This window comes from Chiloscyllium plagiosum, unplaced genomic scaffold, assembly GCF_004010195.1.
Source record: "Chiloscyllium plagiosum isolate BGI_BamShark_2017 unplaced genomic scaffold, ASM401019v2 scaf_14188, whole genome shotgun sequence".
Lineage (NCBI taxonomy): Eukaryota > Metazoa > Chordata > Chondrichthyes > Orectolobiformes > Hemiscylliidae > Chiloscyllium > Chiloscyllium plagiosum.
In genome coordinates, this window is record NW_025214408.1 from 3,488 (window position 1) to 28,883 (window position 25,396).

Below are 25,396 nucleotides of genomic sequence, written 5' to 3' on the forward strand. Positions count from 1 at the left end.
CGGACAGCTGGAACTGACAACCGGAAGCGACAGATTCAAACCACTACAAATGCCGGAGGAAAGATCACAGAAGCGCTTCACAGGAGGCTCCCAAGCACTGAGGATGTCACCTAGACAGGGGAAGAAACGTCTGCAACGCAAATTCCCAGCTCGGCGAACAGAACCACAACAATGAGCACCCGAGCTACAAATCTTCTCACGAACTTTGGGAGAAAACCTTTCAGTCTTGTTCATCTGATTGCACAAATTTAATGGGTGATTTTTCTGACAGAAGGAACCATTTGTATGATTTTCATTCTCTTGCAATCAGTTAATTACACCAAAACAGTTATGAAGTTGAAGGCGTGTACTGTACTTTTCAGAGAGAGAGGATGCTATTCTGAACTGAGAGCTTAAAAACACCTATGTATATGACTAATTGGCAGTCCCATGATGTACTAAAAAATTGAAAATATGTAAGATTTGGCTGTGACAACAATTTGACTTTAACCAATCGGTTTAAATTATGCCCAAAGATACTAAAAGCCAATTGAGTTTGAATTTATGGTTTTGCTAACATCACATCAATGAGATGATCCAATGTTAGGGTATTTGACAGTTTTGAAAATTGGAGAGAGAGCAACTGTCCTCAAGACAGAAATACATCGAGAGCAAGATATTAGCTCTCTAAGAAATTAGGAGACACACTCTATCAAAAAGGTACCTTTTCATATAAGACATACTTGCAGTAAAAAGAAAGAAAACCACCCAGAGAGATCCTCAGTCAGAAGAGGGAAGACAGAAGAAGAAAGCGACTGTGTGATTTTGAAATTAGGTTGGAACAGTATTGTTATAGAGTTGGAGGTAGGTACGAAGCAGTTAAGAGAAACGGGGCTTGGAGTTGTGAATAGTTGTTGTTTAATGTTTACTTTTAGAGTTAAAAATACTTTCTCTAAATAGTAGAAGTTGGGAGTTCTGTCACTCATATTTTAACAGATTGAGACAAGGTGAGCTTTTCTGAGTGTTTTGTTTAATTAACAGAGGGGTTCACTTCCGTGTCATAACACAAATATTCTCTTCTGTTGTGATTATAGATTTTATTTACTCTACTACTAATGTGTGTTGTATGTTTGCTTGATTGACAGGTGTGTATGCCCCTGGGTCTTCATAGACTATTTCCTGACAATAACCTGCAACTCATGGTGCAGTCTGGTGCCAAAGGTTCAACTGTTAATACGATGCAGGTAATTTTTTTTCTAGAACTGCCAAGCAATTTTACACTAAATGTGCATGTGGGCCTCTTATGTCAGATCCGAACAATGATCAAATGAATCTAGTTAAATTTTTTTGCATAAGTCACAAGCATAATACATAGGGAAGTATCAGATATTGTCAGTATTGATTTCCAGTACAATTTAAAAGAATTCTGCACTGACACTTTGGAGGAAAACGAGGGGGCATGCACTCTAATGTAACCTTGTGATTATGAATCACTAGTTGTTTGCAATGAACAGAGAGTTTAGATAAACGAGTTGCTGACTGATTTAACAGTGTGTGATTAACAGAGTTCCCTTCCTTATACTGGGGCCTTACCTTTAAGCTATTTTGTGATTTATTAATGACTTTGATGGATTGGAGTTGTATATGCACATTTTCAGTCCACACTAAATTAGGGGACTTTGTACATTTATTGGGAAATGATGTGTGGTTACAAAAGAACATAGACAAACTAAATGAGAGGATGCAATCACAGCAGTTGGAGCACAGTGTGCCGAAGTCAGCTATTGTCCACTTCGTAATTGACAATGGCAAATGAGAAACATTTCTAAATCAAGAGGAACTAGAGGCTGTGGAAGAACAAAATGATTTGGATGTCTCCATACACAGATCATAATGGACAGCCTAATTTCACCTAGAACCCTGAAAATCAATGGAAAGAAATATGAAAAAAAGTATTTGAAAAAAAGATGCCTTTCAGAACATTGGGAAATGCTGCATATCTGATGGATTTGCTCACTGTTGTAATCGAGGAATCTAATAGAAGGCAATTAGTAAGACTTGTCATTCTGAGCGAGGTCTAATGCAAGGCAATTTTGCTAATATTTTAAATAGTCAAAACATTTTTAATTTGTAATACAGAAAACTGAATCTGTTTCTGTCTGTGATTCTCATGAAATGATAAGATTATATCACGAGTAAACTGATTTTCTTTTGTTTCCAGATTTCATGCCTCCTTGGTCAGATTGAACTAGAAGGAAAACGTCCTCCGCTGATGCCATCTGGGAAATCATTGCCCTGTTTCCAACCTTATGATTTCACTCCACGTTCAGGCGGCTTTGTTACTGGCCGATTCCTCACTGGTATCAGCCCTCCGGTATGCAGAGATATAATTCTTAAGAAGGATTTTGGCAACACTTACCTTGCTGTCACGTTAAAAGAGCTTGTTTAGAGAAGTTCTGTTTCATTTTTATTGTACCAGAGGATGTGGATGGCTTAGCCCAGCATTTATAGCCTATCCCTAAATGCACTTGAGAATGTGCTGCAGTCCATGTGCTGTAAGTAGACCCATAATACTGTTGAGGAAGGTGTTTCAATATTTTGACACCATGACACAGATGAAATGGTGACATAATTCCAAGTCTTGATGTGTGGTTTGGAGGGGAGCTTGCAGGCAGTGGTGTTCCGTGTATCTGCTGTCGTCTTCCTCCTAGGTGAAGGTTCTGCACTTGGGTGCAGTGCATCTAAGAGTTAGTGTGGAGACTGTTCATCACTTGTCAGCCCAAGCTTGGGTATTGCCCAGATCTTGCTGTATTTGGACATGGATTATTTCAGTTTCTGAGGAGTTGCAAATCGTGCTGAACATTGTGCAATCATCACTGAATATCTGCATTTCTGACCTTATGGTGAGAGAAGGTCATTAAAGCGACTGAAGATGGTTGAGCCTTTAAAGTGACCTGTAGGAACTCCTGCAGAGATGTCTTGGAATTGAAATGGCTGACCTCCAACAGGCGTGACCATCTTCCTGTGTGCCAAGCAGCATTTTTTGAATTTTCTTAATTGCTGTGCAGACCTCAGAGACTGGTACACGCAATGACTTCCAGAAATGGAAGTCAGTATCACAGTTTAGTGGTGGTGGCAGCCCAGGACTTGCATGTCTTGGCAGAGTGGGAGTTGGAGTGATCGGCCACAGGCTGGTGAGATTGTTTGGTGCATGTGTCCCAGAGATGTTCTCTGAAACGTTCTGTGGGTTGTCATCCTGTCTCCCCAGTGTAGAAAACACAACTGTGTCCATTGCTCTCGATATGGTTTCCTATATATATATATATATATATATGCAGCTCAGAGGGAGAACTCCAATCAATGGTGAATTTTCTCCCTGATTCCAATTGCCTCTGGTTTTGCTTGGTGTCCTCGATGCCACATTTCATCAGTTACAGCCTTAATGTCAAAGGCAGTCATTCTCATCTCGTCTCTGTCCATGTTTGAACCAAGACTGTAATGAGGTCAGGAGCTGGCAGAACTCAAACTGGGTGTCACTGAGTAGGTTATTACTGAGCTGGTGCTGCTTGATAGCACCGTTGATGACACTTTACTGATGTTCAAGAGTATACTGTTGGGCCAGTAATTGGCTTGGTTGGATCTGTCCTGCTTTTTGTGTGTTGGACGTACCTGGGTAATTTTTACATTGTCAGGTAGCTGGTAGTATAATAGCTATACAGGAACAGTTTGGCTAGGGGTGTGGCAAGTTCTGAAACACAAGTCTTCAGTACTATTGTTAGGGCCCATTGCCTTTGCAGTATCCAGTGCCTCCAACCCATGTCTTTATGTCACATGGAGTGAGTCAAATTGGGTTAGGTCTGGCATTTGTGATGCTGAGAACCTTTGGAGAAGACCAAGAGGGATCATTCACTCAGCACTTTTTGCTGAAGATTGTTGCTAAAGGTTCACCTTTATCTTTTGCACTGATTTGTGGGCTTTCCTGTTATTGAGGATGGAGATATCTGTGAAGCAGCCGCTGCCTCCTGTGAGTTGTTTATTTGTCCACCACTGTTCATGATTAGAAGTTGGATGACTGCAGATCTTAGACTTGCTCTGCGGGTTGTGGGATTACATGGCTATCACTAGCTGCTAATGCTGTTTAGCATGCAAGTAGCCCTGTGTTGTAAGTTCATTAGGTTGACAGATAATTTTGGCAATACCTGGATGAGGATGCTCTCACCTTAAAAAGGCTATTTTGTCCTGGTTTTTTTCTTTTAAAGAGAGATTGTAAAGGGGGAGGTGCCAAATGGGCTAGGAAGCATTTGCATGTCCTTGGTGGATGAGGAAGAGGAGTTGAAATGGTTGGCTACAAGGCGGTGGGGTTGTTTGGTGCGCGTGTCCCAGAGTGTTCCCCAAAACGTTCCGCGAGTTGAAGTCCTGTCTTCCAAATATAGAGGAAACCATATCGAGAGCAATGGACACGGTTGTGTCTTCTACACTGGGGAGGCAGGACGACAACCCACAGAACATTTCAGAGAACATCTCCGGGACACATGCACCAAACAACCTCACCATCCTGTGGTCGATCACTCCAACACCACCTCTGCCAATACGTGCAAGTCCTGAACTGCCACCACCACTAAACCCTAACCATCCGAAGTCTGGAAGAAGGATGCCTTATCTTCCGCTTTAGGATCCCCCAATCACATGATTTCACCAGTTGTCTCATCTCCCCTCCCCCTCGGGAGGCACGGTGGCTTAGTGGTTAGCACTGCTGCCTCACAGCACCAGGGTCCCAGATTAGATTCCAACATCGGGCAACTGTCTATGTGGAGTTTACACATTCTCCCTGTGTCTGCGTGGGTTTCCTCCGTGTGCTCCGGTTTCCTCCGTGTGCTCCGGTTTCCTCCCACAGTCCAAAGATGTGCAGGTCAGGTGAATTGGCTATCCTAAGTTGCCCATAGTGCGAGGTGTATTAGTCAGAGGGAAATGGGTCGTGGTGGGTTACTCTTGGGAGGGTCGGTGTGGACGTGTTGGCCCACAGGGCCTGTTTCCACACTGGAGGGAATCTAATCTAATCTACCTCATCCTAGATCCAACTCGGCACCGCCCTCTGAAACTGTCCTATCTGTCCATATCTCTCTCTCACTCTCTCACTCTCTCACACACACCTGCAGCTACCTCAACCCCAGCTCCACTCACCCCCTCCTATTTATCTCTCAGCCACCCCCAAACGTTCCTGATGAAGGGCTTATGCCTAAAGCTTTGACTCTCCTGCTTCTCAAATGCTGCCTGACCTGCTGTGCTTTTCCAGCGCCACACCTTTTGATCCTGATTTCCAGCACCTGCAGTCCTCACTTTCTCCTGAAAGTCTTCCATCACAATCCTGACTTGTGTCTTGTAGATAGTGGACAGGCTTCAAGAAGTCAAGAGGTGAGTTACTCAGTATAGGATTCTTAGCCTCTGACCTGCTCATGTCATCACAGTATTTAAATGGATAGACCATTTCAGTTTCTGATGAAAGATAACCAAGATGTTGATATTGGAGGATTCAGCAATAGAAATCCCGTTGAGGTCAAGGGACAATTGTCCAATTCTCTCTGTAATTGTCTAGAAAGCCGCTTGGTGCAAGGGTGAATTGGGATGGGCAATAAATGTTGGATTTTGCAGTGGTGCCCACATCCTGTTAAAGAAGTTGCAATACCTCAGTGATTTATGTCCTGCTGTTTGCTTGTGCTCCAGGAATTTTTTTTTCACTGTATGGCTGGCAGGGAAGGTCTGGTGGACACAGCTGTAAAGACCAGCCGTTCTGGATATCTTCAAAGGTAAGAAACTGTTTCCATTTCATATGTTCTTTTAATTTAGTCTGTCTTTGTTATTCTTGTTTGGTCCTCTCCCTCACCCCACAACAACAGTACTAAATTGTTGCACAGGTGAGTAACATGGGGCTCCTCTTCCATCGAATGAGATGACTGGTGGTGAGTTTAACCTGCGGGTCATCATGTCTTGGGCAAGAAGCAGGGTTGAGAAGAGGGTGCAGAATTGAGCTGCGTTGTTGACATTGGCTGATTTGCAAGGCAGTGCATTCAGCCAGCTTAGCCAATTGACTCCTGATTTAAGCCTTGTAGATAGTGGATAAGCTTTATAGTTTGCAAACTTATTTCCCGTTGCAGTGTGGAACAGTTTGGAGCACTAGTCTTCAATACTACAGTGAAATGTTGTCAGGACTATGGCCTTTTTGTATCAAGTTTTTCAGCTATTTCTTAATATGATGTGGAGTGAATCAAATTGACTGAAGAATGGTATTGCGATGTTGGGGACGACTGGAATAGGCCAAGGTGGATCACCCACTTGGCAATTCTGGTTGAAAGTTGTTGCAAGCATTTCAGCCTTTTGCACTGATTTACTGATCTCCCTTTTTGCTTGTTGTTTAATTCATGCTGTTCATGGCTGAATATGGCAGTTTAGATCTGATCTGTTGGTTATCGGATCACTTAAACCTTCCATTTACATGTTGCAAATGCTGTTTATCATGCGCTTGGTTCTGTGTTGTCGCTTTCCAAAACCCAGGATTCCTTATGTCTTTATAACTGCTTTCTCAACTTGCCCTCTTACCTTCAGTGATACATACACCCACTTTAGAGTAATATTCTTCATTTTCTATTGTTTTGCTTGCCTCCTATCAACGTATATCTCTTTGCACTTCTCTGTACTTAATTTTGCCTGCCATGATACTGCCCATTCCACCAATGAATGTGCTTCATCAAGTTGATCACTATCTTCAAATGTTGCTCCATCATCTACAAATTCGACAACTGGGCTTTGGCTGCTTTCCCTATATCTGATCAGAAGCATTCATTGACTGTTAATTGCTTTGGGATGTCCTGAGTTCACAAAAGAAACTATAGAAATGCACAACTTTCTCACATAAAAGACCATAAGATATAGAAGCAGAAATTAGGCCATTCAGCCCATCAAGTCTGCTCCGCCATTCAATCATAGCTGCTAAGTTTCTCGACCCCATTCTCCCGCTTTCTCTCTGTAACCCTTGATACTCGAGAACCTATCTATCTCTGTTTCATGACCTGGCCTCCTCAACATTCTGAGGCAATGAATTGCATAGATTCACTGCTCTGTTACTGAACAAGTTTCTCCTTATCTCCATTCTAAAAGGTTTTCCCTTTACTCTAAGGCATTCCCTTCGGTCCTACTCTCTCCAGGCGAAAGTGAGGACTGCAGATGCTGGAGATCAGAGTCAAGATTAGAGTGGTTGGGATTGGAGCAGAGGGAGTGGAGGGCTGCGCGTTGAGGGTGAGAGGTTGGAGTGGGGGAGGTAGGCTGAAATGTCGACTTTTCCTGCTCCTCGGATGGTGCTTGACCTGCTGTGCTTTTTCAGCACCACTCAGATCTTGACTCCTATTCTCTCCAACCAATGGAAACCTCTTTCCAACACCTACTCTGTCCAGGCCATTCACTATTCTGTATGTTTCAATTCGATTCCTCCTCTCCCTTCTAAACTCCATCGTGAATAAACCCAGAGTCCTCAAACATTCCTCATATGTTAAGCTTTTCATTCTTGGGGTCATTCTCTTGAATCTCTTCTGAACAAGGTGCAGGGCTAGTACATCTTTTCTGAGGTATGGGGGCCCAAAACTGCACACAATACTTCAAATGTGGTCTCACCTGAGCCTTTTAGAGCCTCAGAAGTACATCCCTGCTTTTATATTCAAGTTCTCTCGGAATAAATGCCATCATTGCATTTTCCTTCCTAGCCACTGACTCAACCTGCAAGTTTACCCTGAGAGAATCCTATGTTATTAAGTCACAGTGGTAAAACTCAAATGGAACATAGAAATTTACTTCATAGAAATTTACTGCTATCTTGTGGCCTGGCCTACTGCTCATCAAACTTACCTGGGATTTGTGGAATTCTTAAAATCTAAGGTGCGAAGTTGGGCATTCTTATACAAAAGGGACTATTACAAGAAGTAACAGAAAATGTTGTCAAAATGTGTGCTTTGTTAACACGAGAAGTGACTAGGTTCGGAGAATTAATTCGAGTTCTAGGTTTAACTGGTTGAAAGCATATGAAGTACGAGGGTGAAGGTAGTGAGGGAGTGATTGTTGATAAAAGTGGCAAGTGTGTGATAAACAACCACTGAGCTATGGCTGATAAAAGGAAAAGATACACACTATTGACTCTTTCTTGTATTTTACATTAGGTGCATTATAAAACATTTGGAAGGGCTGGTGGTGCAATATGACCTGACAGTACGAGATAGCGATGGCAGTGTTATACAGTTCTTATACGGTGAAGATGGTTTAGATATTCCAAGAACCCAGTTCCTTCAGCCGGGGCAGTTTCCCTTTATTGCTGCTAACTATGAGGTGAGTTATCATTCAATGTACATAAATTATTGAAAAATTTGCTTACTATGCAAGATATGAAAGTCTGTCAAAAAGTGGAAATTGTTGTTGGCTAACTCTTTACGTGCTTGTCCAAATATATCTGTTGTAAATGGAAGGGGCAGAAAGCTTCAGTACTAGCATTTATAAGTAGCTTTAATTCCTCATCATACTGCCGTAAAGGCTGATTAGAAAACAAGGGAGAATTCTCTATGGGCTGTAATAATAAAGGTTCAGTGTTGAGTCATGCAAGCGATCTCAGAAAGGGGAAAGAAGCCCCTCAACTACCCAGTATCTGTCCAGGTCTGTAACATTTGCGCTCATGTCGAAAGAGAGGGACTACCACTATAATTTCTGCGTTATCTGCTTTAGCTAGTGGCAAGATGATAATGTACAGATCGTTTACTCCGAGTAAGTAGATGTGCCCCTCGTATGGAGTGTCAATGTGTAGATATTGAGCAAGGGTCTAGGAACAGGATATAGCTATTTAGCTTCTTCAGTCCCTTCTACCATTCAGTAGAGCATTACTAATCTACGTTTTAACTCCATGAATCCACCTTCATTCTGTAACATGTTAATACTCTTGACTAATGAAAATTTGTCAGTCTAAGTTTTGAAAGTGTCATTTTGGCGAACCTCATTTTGCACAGCTAATGATATCTTTCAGACTGAAGAAAATGCCTGCTAATATTTACTAACTGGACACACAGATAAAGAGTACTTTTAAACGATAAAGGGAGAAGACTGGGTTGGAGGTTAAGAAAATTGGATTGTAAACTAAGCAAAAAGTTTCAAAAGTGATGCACTTGTGCCTATTGTATTTATTAGGGGATTAAAAAGTCGAAGCACTTGGAAGAGGTTTTAAGCAAACTGGATTCACAGGCTGCAAGCAAGTGGCAAAAAGCAATAAAGAAATGGAAGGCAAAGCACCCAGAAGCTGTCTCTCGTCTAAGTGCATTCCTGCTCTATTCACAGAAGAAGTGGAATAAGATCAAGAATATAAACCGAGATGGAGAATGGGTAAATTCCAGAGATCCTGCAACTCAACAAGTGAGTTTTAAAAATTGCTGGCTGAGTTGGCATTCATTATCCATCCTTAGTATGCTTATGAAGGTATATGGATGAGAAATTTCTGTCAATATGCAGATTTAAAACTTTTGTGTGTTTCAAATCTGCCATTTTAAATACCTGTTCTGACTAGGATTTACAAAAATCACAGCTTTTAGTCAGGAGGATTTGCGTTTGGAAGAGCAGTCAACATAGAGAAACAGAATCAGTAATGGAAGAGTAGTTTAAGACACGGTCCAAACTTGGAGGACCTGGAACAGCTCGGACAGTGAGTCTTCAGAGAAGGAGAGATGGAAAGTGACCAGCAATGTTAGTATTTTTGAGAGAATGACAAAAAGGGAGAAGTTCCAGCAGCACCTCTCGGGATTATAATGCTGACTGAACAGGATTTTTTGTGGGCATTATTCATTTATTTGTGCCAATGGAGATTTGTGAGGAGTGTGAGTATGTTGAAGTCAGGTTTTCTCGTGCTCACTCTGTCACTCAGACTGCAGCTGGTTACTGTGAAGCTTTGAGCCTAGGCCCAGTCTGTCCTGCTGTTTTGACGGTCACCAACAGGAAAAAACACATCCTCCACCCATCCAATCTCCAATGCTATTTTCCCTTGCAAAAATGAACAATATATTAACAGTGAATTCCTAATTCTGATCGGCAATCTCTGTGTAACTCATTTGCACCCCAGCCCTTCTCAAACTCTTTCCATCATGTCAATTCTCTTCTCTCATCCCCTTTTCTTCCTCTATCTTCTCCCCGCCCCCCCCCTCTATTCTTACCCTTGCTTCCTCACCACCTAAACCTCACACCCCCTCCACTGTTGAACTCCTCCCCCATCTTCCCCCAACCCACTAATCTGGGTGCCAGGGTCAGGGATATCTCTGAATTGACAGAATTCTTAAGGGGAGGGAACGCAGCAAGAAGTCGTGGTACACATCAGTACCAATAACATAGCTAGGAAAAGGGATGAGGACCTGAAAAGTGAATAGGAAGTTAGGCTGGAAGCTAAAAGGCAGGATGAGCAGAATAGTAATCTCAAGATCGCTAGCAGTGCCATGGGCTAGGAACAGAGAGCGAGTACAGATGAGCACGTAGCTGCTGGGCTTGTGTACGAGGGAGGGCTTCAGATATGTGGATCATTGGGATACCTTCTGGGGAAGGATGGGTTGCACCTGAACAGGAGGAGCACCAATATCCTGGGTGGGATGTTTGCTAGTTCTTGGGGAGGGTTTAAGCTAGTTGGTGGAGGGTGGGAACCAGAGCTACAATCTAAGAATGGAGTAGCTCGTGAGCGGCCAGATACAGCGTGCAGAAAGTCTGTGAGGAGAGATTTGCAGTTGATGAGGTAAAGTTGCAGTTAGTGTGATGGGTTGAAGTGTGTCTATTTTAACACAAGAAGTATCAGGAGTAAGGGTGATGAACTTAGATCATGAATCAGTAGTTGGAGCTGTGATGTTGTGGCCATTACAGAGAACTGGATATCATTTGGGGCAGGAATGGTTGTTGGATGTTCTAGGGTTTAGATGTTTCAAAAGGAATAGCAGAGGGAAGTAAAAGAGGTGGAGGAGTGGCATTGCTAATCAGGGATTGTATCATAACTGCAGAAAGGGAGGTCATTGAGGAGGGTTTGTCTACAGAGTCAGTATGGTGCAAGTCAGAAACAGGAAAGGAGCAGTCACTTTATTGGGAGTTTTCTACAGCCCCCTCCAATAGCAACAGAGACACAGTGGTGTAGATTGGGAGGAAGATTTTGGAATTGTGCTGAAATAAAAGGGTTGTTGTCATGCGTGACTTTAACTTCCCGAATATTGATTGGAACCTCCTTAGTTCAAACAGTTTGGATGGAGCAGTTTTTGTCAGGTATGTCCAGGAAGGATTCCTGACTCAATATATAGATAGGCCGACTAGAGGAGAGGCCATGCTTGGCAACGAACCAGGCCAGGTCAAGCCAGGGAACTGTCGACCAGTGAGCCTGACATCGGTGGTGCGCAAGTTGTTGAAGGGAATCCTGAGGGACAGGATGTACATGTATTTGGAAAGGCAAGGACTGATTAGGGATAGTCAAGATGGCTTTGTGCATGGGAAATCATGTCTCACAAACATATTTGAGTTTTTGAGGAAGTAACAAAGAGGATTGATGAGGACAGAGTGGTAGATGTGATCTATATGGACTTCAGTAAGGCGTTCAACAAGGTTCCCCATGGGAGACTGATTAGCAAGGTTAGATCTCACGGAATAAAGGGAGATCTAGCCATTTGGATACAGAACTGGCTCCAAGGTAGAAGACAGAGGATGGTGGTGCAGAGCTGTTTTTCAGACTGGAGGCCTGTGACCAGTGGAGTGCCACAAGGATCGGTGCTAGGTCCTCTACTTTTTGTCATTTACGTAAATGATTTGAATGTGAGCATAAGAGGTACAGTTAGTAAGTTTGCAGATGACACCAAAATTGGAGGTGTATTGGACAACAAAGAAGGTTACCTCAGATTACAACAGGATCTTGACCAGATGGGCCAATGGGCCGAGAAGTAGCAGATGGAGTTTAATTCAGATAAATGCGAGGTGCTGCATATTTGTGGATATAGTGCCAGTCAAGCAACTGCTTTGTCCTAGATGGTGTCAAGCTACCTAAGTGGTGTTAGAGCTGCACTCATCCAGGCAAGGGGGAGTATTCCATCACACTCCTGACTTGTGCACTTAGATGGTGGACTAGTTTTAAGAAGTCAGGAGGTGAGTTACTTGCCACAATATTCCTAGTTTCTGATCTGCTCTTGTAGACACTGTTTATGTGACAAGTCCTAGTTGAGATTGTGGTCAATGATAACCCCGCCCCTCCCCACCCCCAGGATATGCAGGGCTTTGGGATTGTAGATTCCACTTGAATTATGCTGGATACTCAGTCTTGAGTTAGCCAACCTGTTCAAAGATCCCACTTATCATGGTGATAGTGCCATACAACATGGTTGAGCTTATTCTCAATGCGAAAACGAGATTTTGTCTCTACAAGAACTGTAATTGTCACTCTTACTGATACTGTCATGGTCAGGTGCATCTGCAGCCATCAGATTGGTCAGGATGAGGTCATGTATATTGTTTCCTTACTATCTGTTGCAAACCCAGTATGGCAGTTTAGGGCTTGAACAGTTGTGCTGCTGCCAAGCCAATCTTGGTGGTGGACATTAAAATTCCCCCACCTAGAGTACATTTTGCCCCCTTGCCACTCTGCTTCCTCCGTGTTTTTCAATATGGAGGAGCACTGATTCATTAGCTGAGGGAGGATGGTAAGTGGAGTTTCCTTGCCCATGTTTAACCTGAACCCATGAGACTTCGTGGAGTCCAGAGTCAATGTTGACGACTCCCAGCGTAACTCCCTCATGACTGTATACCACTGTGCCCCACCTCTGCAAGGTGTGTTCTGCTGATGGGGCACAACATATCCAGACATGGTGACTGTTGTGTCTGGAGCGTTGCCTGTAAGGTATGATTCCGTGAGTATAACCATGTCACATTGTGGCTTGATTTGTCAGTGAGACAGCTCTCTCAATTTTGAAAGTAGCCTGCAGATGTTAGTAAGGTAGACAGGGCTGTTTCTGCTATTGTCATTTCTGGTGCCTTGATCGATGCCAGCTGGTATGTCTGATTATATTTCTTTGAGACTCTGTGGCAAGTGACACAACTGATTGGCTTGCCAGGCCATTTCGGAGAGCAGTTGAGAGTTAGCCACATTGCTGTGGGTCTTGAGTCACATGTAGGCTAGACCACATGAGGATTGTGGATGAGGACTGCAGATTTGCTTTCCTGAAATACATCAGTGAGCCGGATGCAATTTGTTTTCGACATTCGACAATGGTTTAATGGTCATCAGTAGATTCTTAATTCCAGTATTATTTTAATTGAATTAAAATTCCACCATCTACCATGGTGGGTTTCAAATGCTGGTCCCCAGAACATTAATTGAGTTTCTGGATTAATAGTTGACGATAATACCACTAGGCCTCCCCGATCTGTTCCTCCCAGTAAAGTGGATAACCTCATTTTTCATCTGCCTTTTTCTAGCCCATTCACTAAGACTGTCCAAATCTTCTTGAAGCCATTTTGCATCTTTCTTACAACACATTGCTTTGTATCATCTGCAGATTTGGAAGTATTATATTTACTTCATTCCTCTAAATGATTAACATATGTTGTGAACAGCTGGGGCCCAAGTACCAATTCTTTCTGTACCCAACTAGTTATAGCTTGCCAATGCAAGAATGACTCATTTATTGCTGTTCTCTATTTTCTATTTCTTAACCAGTCTTTAATCCATGCAAAACATTACTTTCTATCCCAGGTGCTGTAAATTTTCTAATTAATCTCCTGTGGGAGACTTTATCAAAAACTTGCAGAAAATTGAAGTATTCAATATCCATCAAAAGTGGTGATGAGCTTATTATGTCCTGGATGGTATTTGAACTTTGAGTAATTTTGGAGTGATACTCTGTCTTTAGTTTATTTCCCCAACATCCTTCCCACAAGTTGTATTTATAAAGCAGTAATGCAGTAAAGTGCTCCAAGGTGCTTAATAGCTGCACAATCAGAACAATTGAACAATATGAGGTATTTGTGCAAATCTTGAAACACCTGGTCACTGAAGCAGTGGGGCTTGCACAGGCCACTGAATTCTCAGGAGTATTGTAGGGCTGAAAGGGATTACAGAGTTAGGACTGAACCCAGTAACTGCTGCACTGAGTGCACTGAATGTCTTTTCACCAATCTACCATGTTGCTCTCAGTTCTGGAGATGTGGGAACAGCTGAATGAAAAGAGTGAACACAGAGATTTAGAAAAGACAGCTTATTGCTCTGACTTTTGTTTTTCAGATTCAACTAATTTTGTCAGCCAAGGACGCACTAAAATAGATTCATTTATGTCTTGTCCATAGTTGCTAGAGACTTGGAAGTCGCTGGATGAAAAGAGCAAGTCTAAATATTTGAAGAAGTCTGCTCGCTGTCCTGACCCTTGTTTTTCAGTTTATCGGCCAGACATTTATTTTGGCTCCGTTTCGGAAAATTTCAGCGATACTGTGGATAGATACTTCACTGATCAGGAGGGCAAAGAAGTCAGTAGCTACGGCAAGTTGGACCTCCCACTGGATCGGTATTTATTAAGCAAATTATCTGATTTTGTTTTAACTTTTCACTTTAAAATATGAGCAAGGCAAGATTACTATAAACAACTATAAAGATTGTAATTAAATTGAACAATGTAGTGTCACTTCATTTTGAATTTCTGCTCTGTGTTGGCTTAGTGGTCATAGAGATGTACAGCACAGAAAGAGACCCTTCGGTCCAACTTGTCCATGCCAACCAGATATTCTAACCTAGTCCCCTTGCCAACACCTGCCCAATATTCCTCCAAACCCTTCCTATTCATATACCCATCCAGATGCCTTTTTAATGTGGTAATTGTACTAGCCTCCACCACTTCATCTGGCAACTCATTCCATACATGCACCACCCTCTGTGTGAAGAAGTTGCCCCTTCGGTCCCTTTTATATCTTTCCCCTCTCACCCTAAATCTATGCCCATTAGTTCTGGACTCCCCCACCCCAGGGAAGAGACTTTGTCTATTTATCCTATCCATGATCTTCATGATTTTATAAACCTCTCTTAGGTCACCCCTCAGCCTGCGATGCTCCAAGGAAAACAGTCCCATCCTATTCAACCTCTCCCTATAGCTCAAATCTTCCAACCCTGGCAACATTCTTGGAAACTTTTTTGAACCCTTTCAAGTTTCACACCATTCTTTCGACAGGTGGGAGACCAGAATTGCATGCAATATTCCAACAGTGGCCTAAACAATTTCCTGCACAGCTGCAACGTGACCTCCCATGGTATGTTGCTGGATTAGCAAGCCAGAGATCCAGGCTCATGTTCTGGGAACATGGGTTCAAACCCCACAATGGCAACTGGTGAAATTTAAATTCAATGTAATATAGAAGTAAAAAATTGGCTGTGGTGTTGTGAAATGGGTCACTAAAAGCTGTTGTTACTAAGGCTGAAGGAGTTCACTGTCACTTTAGTCTTGCATCTCAATTTGTCACCATATTAAATTAAACATTTTTCCCAGTTACTGATTCACAATGACGCTGACACCAGATGACTCTTTGCGACGTCTCTACAGCAGATCTTATTCTCTCATTTCTTATAACCATTCTGCACTATTGAACCTAAATTCTTAACCTGGTATGGCTCACTTTGTCTAAGCACCTTATGACCTTCTATGCCTTTGTTTGTTATGATCTGTTTGTACTGCTTGCAAAACAAAACTTTTCACTGTAGTTAGGTACAAGTGACTACAATAAATCAAATCAAAAGCCAAGATGACCAGTTAAATATCCTGTCAATATCAATAACATCTATTTATAGGTTTCTCAATAAATACAATAATTGTTCCCATTGAACTTCAAGGACAATGTTGGGGATGTTACCAATAAGGTCAACATCCAATGAAATAATAAAATAAATTACATTACGGTCCCTACCACAGGACCACATAAAATTGTAGCCTGATTAGAGTACAAAAGGAAGCTATTTGATTCACAGTGTCTTGCTAGTTCTATGCATGAACAATTCACCTAGTCCCGTTTTCATGGTATTTACCTTCAGGTATTTGCCAAAGTATCTCTTGAAAGCCTTTATTAAATCTGTGACCACCACTGTATCAGGCAGTGCATCCCAGATCCTAAGTACTTATTGTGTAAAGAAAAGTATTTCCTTCTTGCCATTCCTTACTTTGATAACTACCTTAATTTGGTGTCCTCTGCTCTATCCTCCCACCAATGCTCACAGTATCTCCTATCCACTCTGTCTAGACCCTAGATTTTTTATGAACCCCTACCAAATCTCTCTGTAATCTTAGAACATGCATCCCAGTTTTCCAGTCTATTCACATAACTGAAACTCCTCATTTCTAGAGTCATTATTTGACCAGCAGAATAAATACTATACCAGTTAAAGTCTAAGGATTCTTTGGAGACTAACTCAAATCCTGGCACCCCAGAGTTTGCTTGCTCTCTACAAGACACAAATTGGGAATGTCATAGAGTACTCCCCACTTCCCGAGATGACTACGGCTCCAATCATACAGAAAAAGGTTGACACGATTCAGGACAAAGCAGCCACATGCACTGCGTTCAATTTTCACTCCCTTTACCACCACCACATCGTGGCAGCAGTGGATGCTGATTACAAGATGCTCTGCAATAACTTACTAAGGCTCCTTTGAAAACACCTTGTAAACCTGCAACTTCTACCACCTGGACGGCCAAGAAGAACAGATGTCTGGGAGCATAACCATCTGCAAGTTCTCACCAGGTTACACATCATTCTGACTTAGAACAATGTAGATTTTCCCTATGACATGTTGAATTAACTGGCTTATATTTGTGTTTCTGTTTGTCTCCTCTCATTTTGAATAAGGTAATTATTATTCTAGGATGTAGCCCAGGGGATTTAAGGGGCTTTAGCTCCATTAGTTTTCTGGGTATTTTTTCTTTAGTGATAGTTATTATCTTCATTTCCTTCTGCCAACGTTTACCCCTTGATTATTTGACATTTTTAAGTCGCTATTAATATCTTCCACCAGGAAGACTGATGCAAATTATTTATTAATCTAGTCTGTCATTTCCTGGTGTTATGACATGGAGGCAAGCAGTCAAATCAAACCATTTGCAACACAGTAAAGTAAAATACTCAATGACCTTAAAACTGACTTCAATGTATCCTAACTAGACTTAATAACCATTAAAAGATTTGGTGAATAACCAATACCACACACCAAGGTTGTAGCTTAAACAAAAGATTTCACAATTTATTAATAATACTTTAGCAGAGCAAAGTCTATGGTTTAAATCCGATCTTCTTTGATAGTATCTCCCCACACTCTCAAAAACAAACACCAGTTAAATTAATATAGTTGACACCATTACAGTTAGCTTCTAGCAACTAGGTTTCACTAGGCTCTGCGGAATATTCATTTAGTCCTTATAACTGAAGTTCTATTTTCACTACGTTGATAATGAGAGGATAACCAGGGAGCAATGTGGCTGTGTAGCCTAAACCTTTCTGATCTAGCCACAGTTCAAAAAGAACAGTTCAACCTCTGGGTTCTCTTTGTTAAACTAGCTGTTTCCCTGAGAGAGTCCCATTGCAACTCAAAGATATACCATCTTTTTGAGGATTACGCCGCTCTAGGATCAAAGCATCTGTATAGCATTAGTAACAAGAATTAAATTTCAGGCCTGACCTCCTAAATAAATATTAATTTCTTTATTCTCCTTTTTGTTTCAAACAAGCTGCTGGCTCACAATCTGAAGATCAAAACTGGTTTCCCATTATTATTTCCCCAGCCTTGTTCTTGAAGTAGCCTATATTCACATTGACTTCTCCCTTCCTTTTTATATATTTGAAGTAGTTCTTTCTATCCTTTTTTTATTGTATTTGCTGGTTTACTTTCTCCTTCTATTCTTTTTTTGGGTCATCTCTTGCTTTTTAAAAATTTCTAATCCCCTGGCTTTATTAGAAACCTTTATTACATTGTTTATTGTTTCTTAACTTCCTTGTCATCCATGGTTAATTAGGCTCTTCCTTGTGTCCTTTTTTAAACATTTAATCAACTTGTCCAGGAATGTTATTACGCCCCTCTGGAGCAGGTGGGAAACCCAGCCCTTTAGGCTCTGTGATAGGAACACTGCGACTGCACCGCGAGTTCTTTTATTAACCTATTTTTGAATCAATCTGTTGAGAGACATTATTGCAAACCTCTGGGACAGGTGGGACTTGAACCCTGGCCAATCAACCTTTTCAGAGATGCTATTACACATCTCTGGAGCAGATGGACTTGAATCAGGGGCTCCCATTTCAGGAGTAGGGACAGTATTACTGTACCACAATAGCTCTTACATCTAGAGTCCTCCTTATGTGACAAAGTGATAACAAATGTTTTTAATCAGTCTCTGCAAGGAATGCTGTGTTCCCTCTTATCCACAGTTCCTTCTGCTTTGGTCATTGCTTTCAAGATTAGTTTCCCATGCATTCTGTTCCTCTCCAGCTATACTGCTAATGAAGATCGTGCTTATTTGCTTTAATTATTTATGCATTTTGCAGTTATTTGAGATGGCTGTGACATGATCTCTTATAGTTGATACGAACACAGTTCACAATATTGGTTTTCCTTTCATCTGCATATGTTTATGCACTTAGCAGTCATTGGAGTTGGCTGTTGATGTGATCTGTTACAGTTGACAAGCACAGTTTGCATTTTTGGTACTGAATTTGTAGGTGTTGGGGGATGTTGTCAGCATGTATTTCTGAATAATTTGATTAATGCTGCCATGACCCAGTTTTACCTTTAGCATATGAGAGATTCTGTTAGTACTGATAATCATTTTCATTGTTCATTCCTGGGATATGGCTGTTGCTGGCAAGGCTGGCATTTGTTGCCCAACCTTAATTAACTTTGGCTTACTAGGTCAGATGCTTTAATTCAAATTTCACAAAATTTAGCCATGGGAGGTTTCAAACCCATGTACCCAAAACATTAAAATGAGGTACTGAATTGCGAGTCCAATGTCGTTATCACCACCAGCCCCTCCCCTTCTCCTAGCTCAGACCAGCTTCACTGGTCGTGCAATTCAATTTCATTGGCAGTGCTGTCTGTTTTTAATGTTTACCAATAGAAATCACTCAGACATGTCAGTCAGTTAACTCAATAATCCTTTATTCTAGCTACAACTGATTAATAAACAGAACTTCAGCTACTAATACATGTCAAACCAAGTAAAGCATAGGACTCACTACCTAGCTTAAATATTATGATGAATGGTAAACCTGGCCAGAGCTTTCTAAAAAACGTCTCTAACCACTAGGTCCTGGATACTAAGGCTGGTCACTTTTGTGATGATTGTTCTCCAGAGTTGTCACTGTTTGTGCTGGTTTTGTTTCCTTTCTTTTATAGGGTCATTGTTTACTTTTCTCTCCAAATATTCTGTATGCCTTGAAGCTTTGCATGTTCTCTGTCCTGTATCCTTGATGCTTTCACGGCTGACTGCCCATGCCACCTGCTATTAATAACTGCATTATGAAAAGACTGTTTATCACTTGAGTTACTTTAAACTTGAATCCACAGCATCTTGTCAGTTGCTGCTTTATGAAGTTGTATTTTACCTTTTGAGAGAGTGAAAGCTGGCACGGACCTAGAAAGGCACAAGAGTGTGCTGAAAACTTTAAAAATGTAACTTATGGCTTGAAACAAATAGCTGAGCTGAGTTGCTATGTTGCACAACAAATTCGAATTCGGCCAATCGGTTTAAGTTATGCCCCAAGATACCAAATTCTAGTCTAATTTGAATTTTACTGTTTTGATGACATCAAACCAATGAGACAATTCAATGTTTTGGAGTATAAAAATCAAGCATTTTGAACATTTAGCCAGAGCGGCAAAGAGCACCAACAGACTGTCCACACAGACCTTTTCCAATGAAATCTGTGAAGCAGAAAACCGAAGAAAAGCAGACAGGAAGATACAGTGGAAAATCAACACAGCTGACTGGTTTTGAAATTTGATTTTTTTGTAAATCTTAATTGAGGGGTTTTATCGGATTGGTATATTATTGTAGAGGGGGGACAGGAAGATACAGTGGAAAATCAACACAGCTGACTGGTTTTGAAATTTGATTTTTTTGTAAATCTTAATTGAGGGGTTTTATCGGATTGGTATATTATTGTAGAGGGGGGAGGTTGATAAATTGATCAGACAAAAAGGATTACCGTGTTGGTAGATAGTTGTTTAATTTTTTTTGGAGTTAACAAATAAATTGTTAATTGTTTTCTTTAAATAGTGGAATTTGGGGTAGTTCTTTGTCACTCATGCTCTTTCAGATTACCAAGCGAGGTGAGCTTTCCTGTTTACCTGATTTAAATTAGCAGAAGGGTTTACCATGTGACATAACACTGCAGTCAGCAGACTTCGAGACTGCTTTTGTGAGGCTTGATGTAGTTTCTTAGTGCCCTGCATCCAAAGACCTTCTTGTTGTCCACCCATCAATACATGATAGACAAAATTATTGCCCCCTCCCCCACTTTTTCTCTTGAAACAGTTCACAGCCCAAGAACACCCAAGCCATGCTATTTGACCTTAGGTTATCATATTCACTGCTGATGCCATCCAGTTTTGCTATTAGCAGAGTTGTAAATTGCAGAGACCAAAAGTTACTGAATTTTTCTGGTGTTATGAAAATGCAATAGAACAATCAGTGCCTGCAAGAAACTCTTGTAACCTTAAGTCCTATTAGATTTACATCTTTTTATATGTAAAAGAGGGCAGAAGAAAAATAAAACCTTGCATTTCTCTAATGCATTTCGCAGCCTCCGATGTCTCTCAGAACTCTACAGTCACCGAAGTTGTTTTTTCTAATCTGAGAAACATGGCAGCCAGTTGCACTCATCAAGATCCGCATTATTTTCTTGAATTTATATATCATGTCTAGTTAAAATTTCTCACACAAGCTAAAGTGGTGGACTTTCATGGTCTTTTGACAACCCTGTTGAAAATATGGGGACAATTGGGCAGACTGGCCAAACATTTTACCTTTCCACTGATCCAGTAGTCCCAAGCGCAGGATGAGGAAGTTCCATTTGGATTATAATCAGTTTAAAAACTTGACTGGGCCTTTCTCTTCTTTTCTTAGTTTAAAGGAGCTGTTGTATCTCAAGTGGCAACGAGCTCTATGTGAGCCAGGAGAGGCCGTAGGGCTCCTTGCTGCACAAAGTATTGGAGAACCATCAACACAGATGACACTGAACACTTTCCATTTTGCTGGCCGAGGAGAGATGAATGTCACATTGGGTATCCCCAGGTAAGAGCAACTTATACAGACTGTACTCTAAATACTTGGCAGGTCTGGCAATCTATAGACATGGAAACAAAATTATCATTTCGAGTTAACTGATCTTCAATACCGAAGGAAGGTAGAAATGTTGTTTCTATCAGTTAACAACCAAAAGGTTATTCTACCTAAGAAATGAGAAGGGTGGTATGGGGAAGGGAGAAAGCAAAGGTTTGGGAGAGGTTATAGGGTGGTTGAGGTTAAATGACAAAGGAGGCATGGTTTATTCCTCTGGTCTAGGTAGCAAAACACACAATAAACCAAGTACACATGACTAATGCAATGTAATCTATCTAGTTTTTCTTTTCACAAAGGTTGCGTGAAATTCTCATGGTGGCGAGTGCTAACATTAAAACTCCAATGATGAGCATTCCTGTTTTGAACTCAAAGAAAGCATTGAAGAAGGTTAAAAAACTGAAAAAGCAGCTCGCAAGGGTGTGTTTGTCAGAGGTAGGTATATTTTTTGTACACCTTTCTACACTTTATATATGAAATGTCCAAAAGATACAACTTTTAGTTTTATAGTGATGTATTTCTCATAATAAATGTTAACATTAAAATCTGGAGCTGATTGTGTGTTTGGGTATGTGCTATGGGTCAAGTGGAGGTGAGACTCATGTGTTCAAGTGGACAGGCATTAAGCCAGTTTCCTGTCACATTCCGTGGCAAGGCAAGACTTCAAAAAGTTCTGTACTGAACGCTATCCAACCTTGCCAGGAATTTGTATTTTTAAAGAGAACTCAGTGACCTTTTCACTGTCACTTTGTTTCAATCCTGTAGTTGGTCTTTCAGTTTGATTGGATTAGTTTAGTAATATTTGCTGACTGACTTGCTTATGACCCAGCTTTATGTATTTATTCCCACATCAGACATGCTGGGAGTTGTCAACAACCAACATTTTGGAAGTTGTTACCTGGTGATCTAATTTTGGTGTCTTCAGCAACTTAAGTTTTTATCATTGCCTTCACCCATCGAGGCCATTGCTCTGGAATTTCCTTTCTTAAACTCCTCGTACCCCACCTTCCTCCTTTTAAGACACTCCTTAAGACCTAACTCTTTGATCAAACCTTTGGTCATCTGGCCTAATACCTGTTTATATGGCTCTGCGTTCAAGTTTGTTTTATAGCGCTCCTGTGAAGCACTTTTATTTCATTAAAAGTGTACAAAGATGTGCTGCCAGAGCTTTTCATCTGCACAATTGCAAGTGTGCCAAATTTCAAAGGAAGGAACATGTTATGCTGCTTGAGAAAAGGGGTGCTAATTGCTTGGCAACTTTGATTATGGTGTTGCCATGAAGAATGGCCAAATGGACTGTCGTCTTTTTTCTACACAGAGATCGGGTCCCTTCATGAGAATATATATGGCTTCTAGTAAGTGTAAGTGAGTCACATTGCAACCTGACTGATAATCCTATGTAACGACCTTTGCAGGAAAAAGGAACATGTTCAGACTTATTTTTTAATTAAACAGAAATATTAGGATTAACAGCATCATGAAGCACTCTTTATTGCAGTTCCTCAAGCAATCAGTTAAGGAGTGAGAAGGCAATCTAAGATGAGAAAATTGGCATTTGCTTCACCTACAGTAACTGACTGCTTTCAGAATCTATAATTGTGTTGGAAGTGATCAATTTATGCTGTAAAAGCTTCAGTACCATAAAGAATGAGACAAGAAGTCAAAAGCGTGCTTGTCCTTTCCTCATAATAATACAATTGTGGAAACGTACCCCTGGTGCAGCTCAGTTAAGGTGGCTAAACCAGAGGTAATGTGGCCTCAGCTTTGAATATGTTCAGTACTGGATCCTTTCAAGCTGCAGCAAGTGGAATTTGTTGATCAAGAGAGACATCTGAGGTTATGTCCCTCGAGGTCAACTGTAGACCTGGCTACCTAGAGCTGAACTCCTTCCTGAGCACAGTATTTATTTACAATGGCACTGGATAGACTGGAAGTTGTAAAAATATTAGAATAGATTCACAGGTAAGAATATTTATTCAGGGTATCAGATAAAGTCATAACCATTCTCTATTGTCTCCTCAAGGAACTGTCTAGATTTTTCAATCAGTTCATATCTAATATTTAGTGATGTACAAATTTAGTTTACCAAATATGTCTATGTTGACTAGTTTGTATTATGTCAGCTTTTCTATGTCCCATCAAAATCAACTGTAAAAGAATGACTTAAAGTCTTTATGCCAATGATCACAGAAGTCATCAAACAACAAGGCCATGAACTAATAGTTATTTATTACTTTCATACATATATGCTCCAAATTTAATGTTTATAGGGTTTATTGACAAAATAAACTGTAGAAGTTAGGTTATGCCATTCATAATTTTCTCTGATCCATTGCTTCTGGCTAAATTTGCCATCTGCACTGGTAGCTCTAGTTAAATCTCACTTCTTTTCATCTCAGGTAAACAGGACTATCAAAGTATCATTTGCCTGGATCTGTCTATTATTATTGTAACATCTTAACTTCTGAAGCCGCCGCCTTCTCTGTAAGAGGTGGGCAATCTGATTTTCAGAGGTAATTCTTCTCTACATTAATTCATGCCTGGGATGAAGAGCTTATCTCATAAAGAAAGGGTGAGCAGGTTTTTTAGATTAGATTAGATTACTTACAGTATGGAAACAGGCCCTTCAGCCCAACAAGTCCACGCCGAAGCGCAACCCACCCAGACCCATTCCCCTACATTTACCCCTATAACCTAACACTACGGGCAATTTAGCATGGCCAGTTCACCTGAACTGCACATTTTTGGATTGTGGGAGGAAACAGGAGCACCCGGAGGAAACCCACGCAGATACAGGGAGAATGTGCAAACTCCACACAGAGAGTCGTCTGAGGCTGGATCATTACAGATTGGAATTTGGAAAAATGAGATGTGATCTACTTTAAACATTTAACATCTTCAGAGTACTTAACAGGGTGCATTCTGACAACCTGCTTCCTGTTGTTGGAAAAACTAGAAATAAGGACCACAGTTTTAGGATGAAAGGTCTTGCTCTTCAGATGAAGATGAGAGATTTTCTGTCTATTGTTAGTCTGTGGTATTCTCTTCTCCAGAAAAGAGTCTTGGCTGGGTCACTACCTTGAATTAATTCAGAGGTAGATTTTTCATAAACAAGGGTGTTAAGGGTTACAGGGAGCAAAGAGCCATAATCTTACAAAACACACAAAAATAGAAATTACTGAAGAAATCAGCAGGTCTGGCAGCATCTATAGAGAAAAAACAAAGTTAATGTTTTGAGCACAGTGATCCTTCCAAAGAATCTCCAACACCGTAGTTTTTTTTAGATTAGATTCCCTACCGTGTGGAAACAGGCCCTTCGACCCAACAAATCCACACCGATCTTCCGAAGAGCAACCCACGCAGACCCATTCCCCCACCCAACGTTTCTTTTACCCCTGACTAATGCACCTAACACTACAGGCAATTTAGCATGGCCACTTCACCTAACCTACATATCTTTGGATTGTGGGAGGGAACTGGAGCACCCAGAAGAAACCCATGCAAACACTGGGAGAACAAGCAAACTCCATGCAGACAGTTGCCCAAGGCAGGAATTGAACCCAGGTCCCTGGCGTTGTGAGGCAGCAGTGCTAACCACTGAGCCATCATGCACCCTGTTTTTTTTCTTTTTTCAGATATGTTTATTGTTTTATTTTAATTGTTTGAAATATTGGAGTAGGCTGGAAGGGCATTAATGTGTTGCTGGAAAAGCGCAGCAGGTCAGGCAGCATCCAGGGAACAGGAGAATCGACGTTTCGGGCATAAGCCCGAAGTCAAGGGGACAGTGTTGCTGGAGGTTAGAAACTAGGATAAGGTGGGGGAAGGGGACATGAGGAAGCTGTTGAAGTCCACATTGATGCCCTGGGGTTGAAGTGTTCCGAGGCGGAAGATGAGGCGTTCTTCTGCCATGCGTCTGGTGGTGAGGGAGCGGCGGTGGAGGAGGCCCAGGACCTCATCTCTACCTACCTCGACACTGTCCTATCCCCCCTAGTCCAGGAACTCCCCACATACGTTCGAGACACCACCCATG

General features: G+C 41.3%; 1 protein-coding gene across 1 annotated transcript; it reads left to right on the top strand.

Moving 5' to 3' along the window:
• Window positions 1-1,100: 1,100 nt before the first annotated feature.
• On the top strand, window positions 1,101-21,801 carry LOC122547884 (DNA-directed RNA polymerase I subunit RPA1-like; the record flags this gene model as incomplete). Its single annotated transcript, XM_043686453.1, has 8 exons — window positions 1,101-1,223; window positions 2,201-2,353; window positions 5,701-5,783; window positions 8,181-8,346; window positions 9,193-9,414; window positions 14,347-14,561; window positions 21,154-21,321; window positions 21,666-21,801. Coding segments are annotated over exons 1-8 (1,236 nt in total), but the record flags the coding sequence as incomplete, so codon positions are not given.
• Between the last annotated feature and the right edge of the window lie 3,595 nt (window positions 21,802-25,396).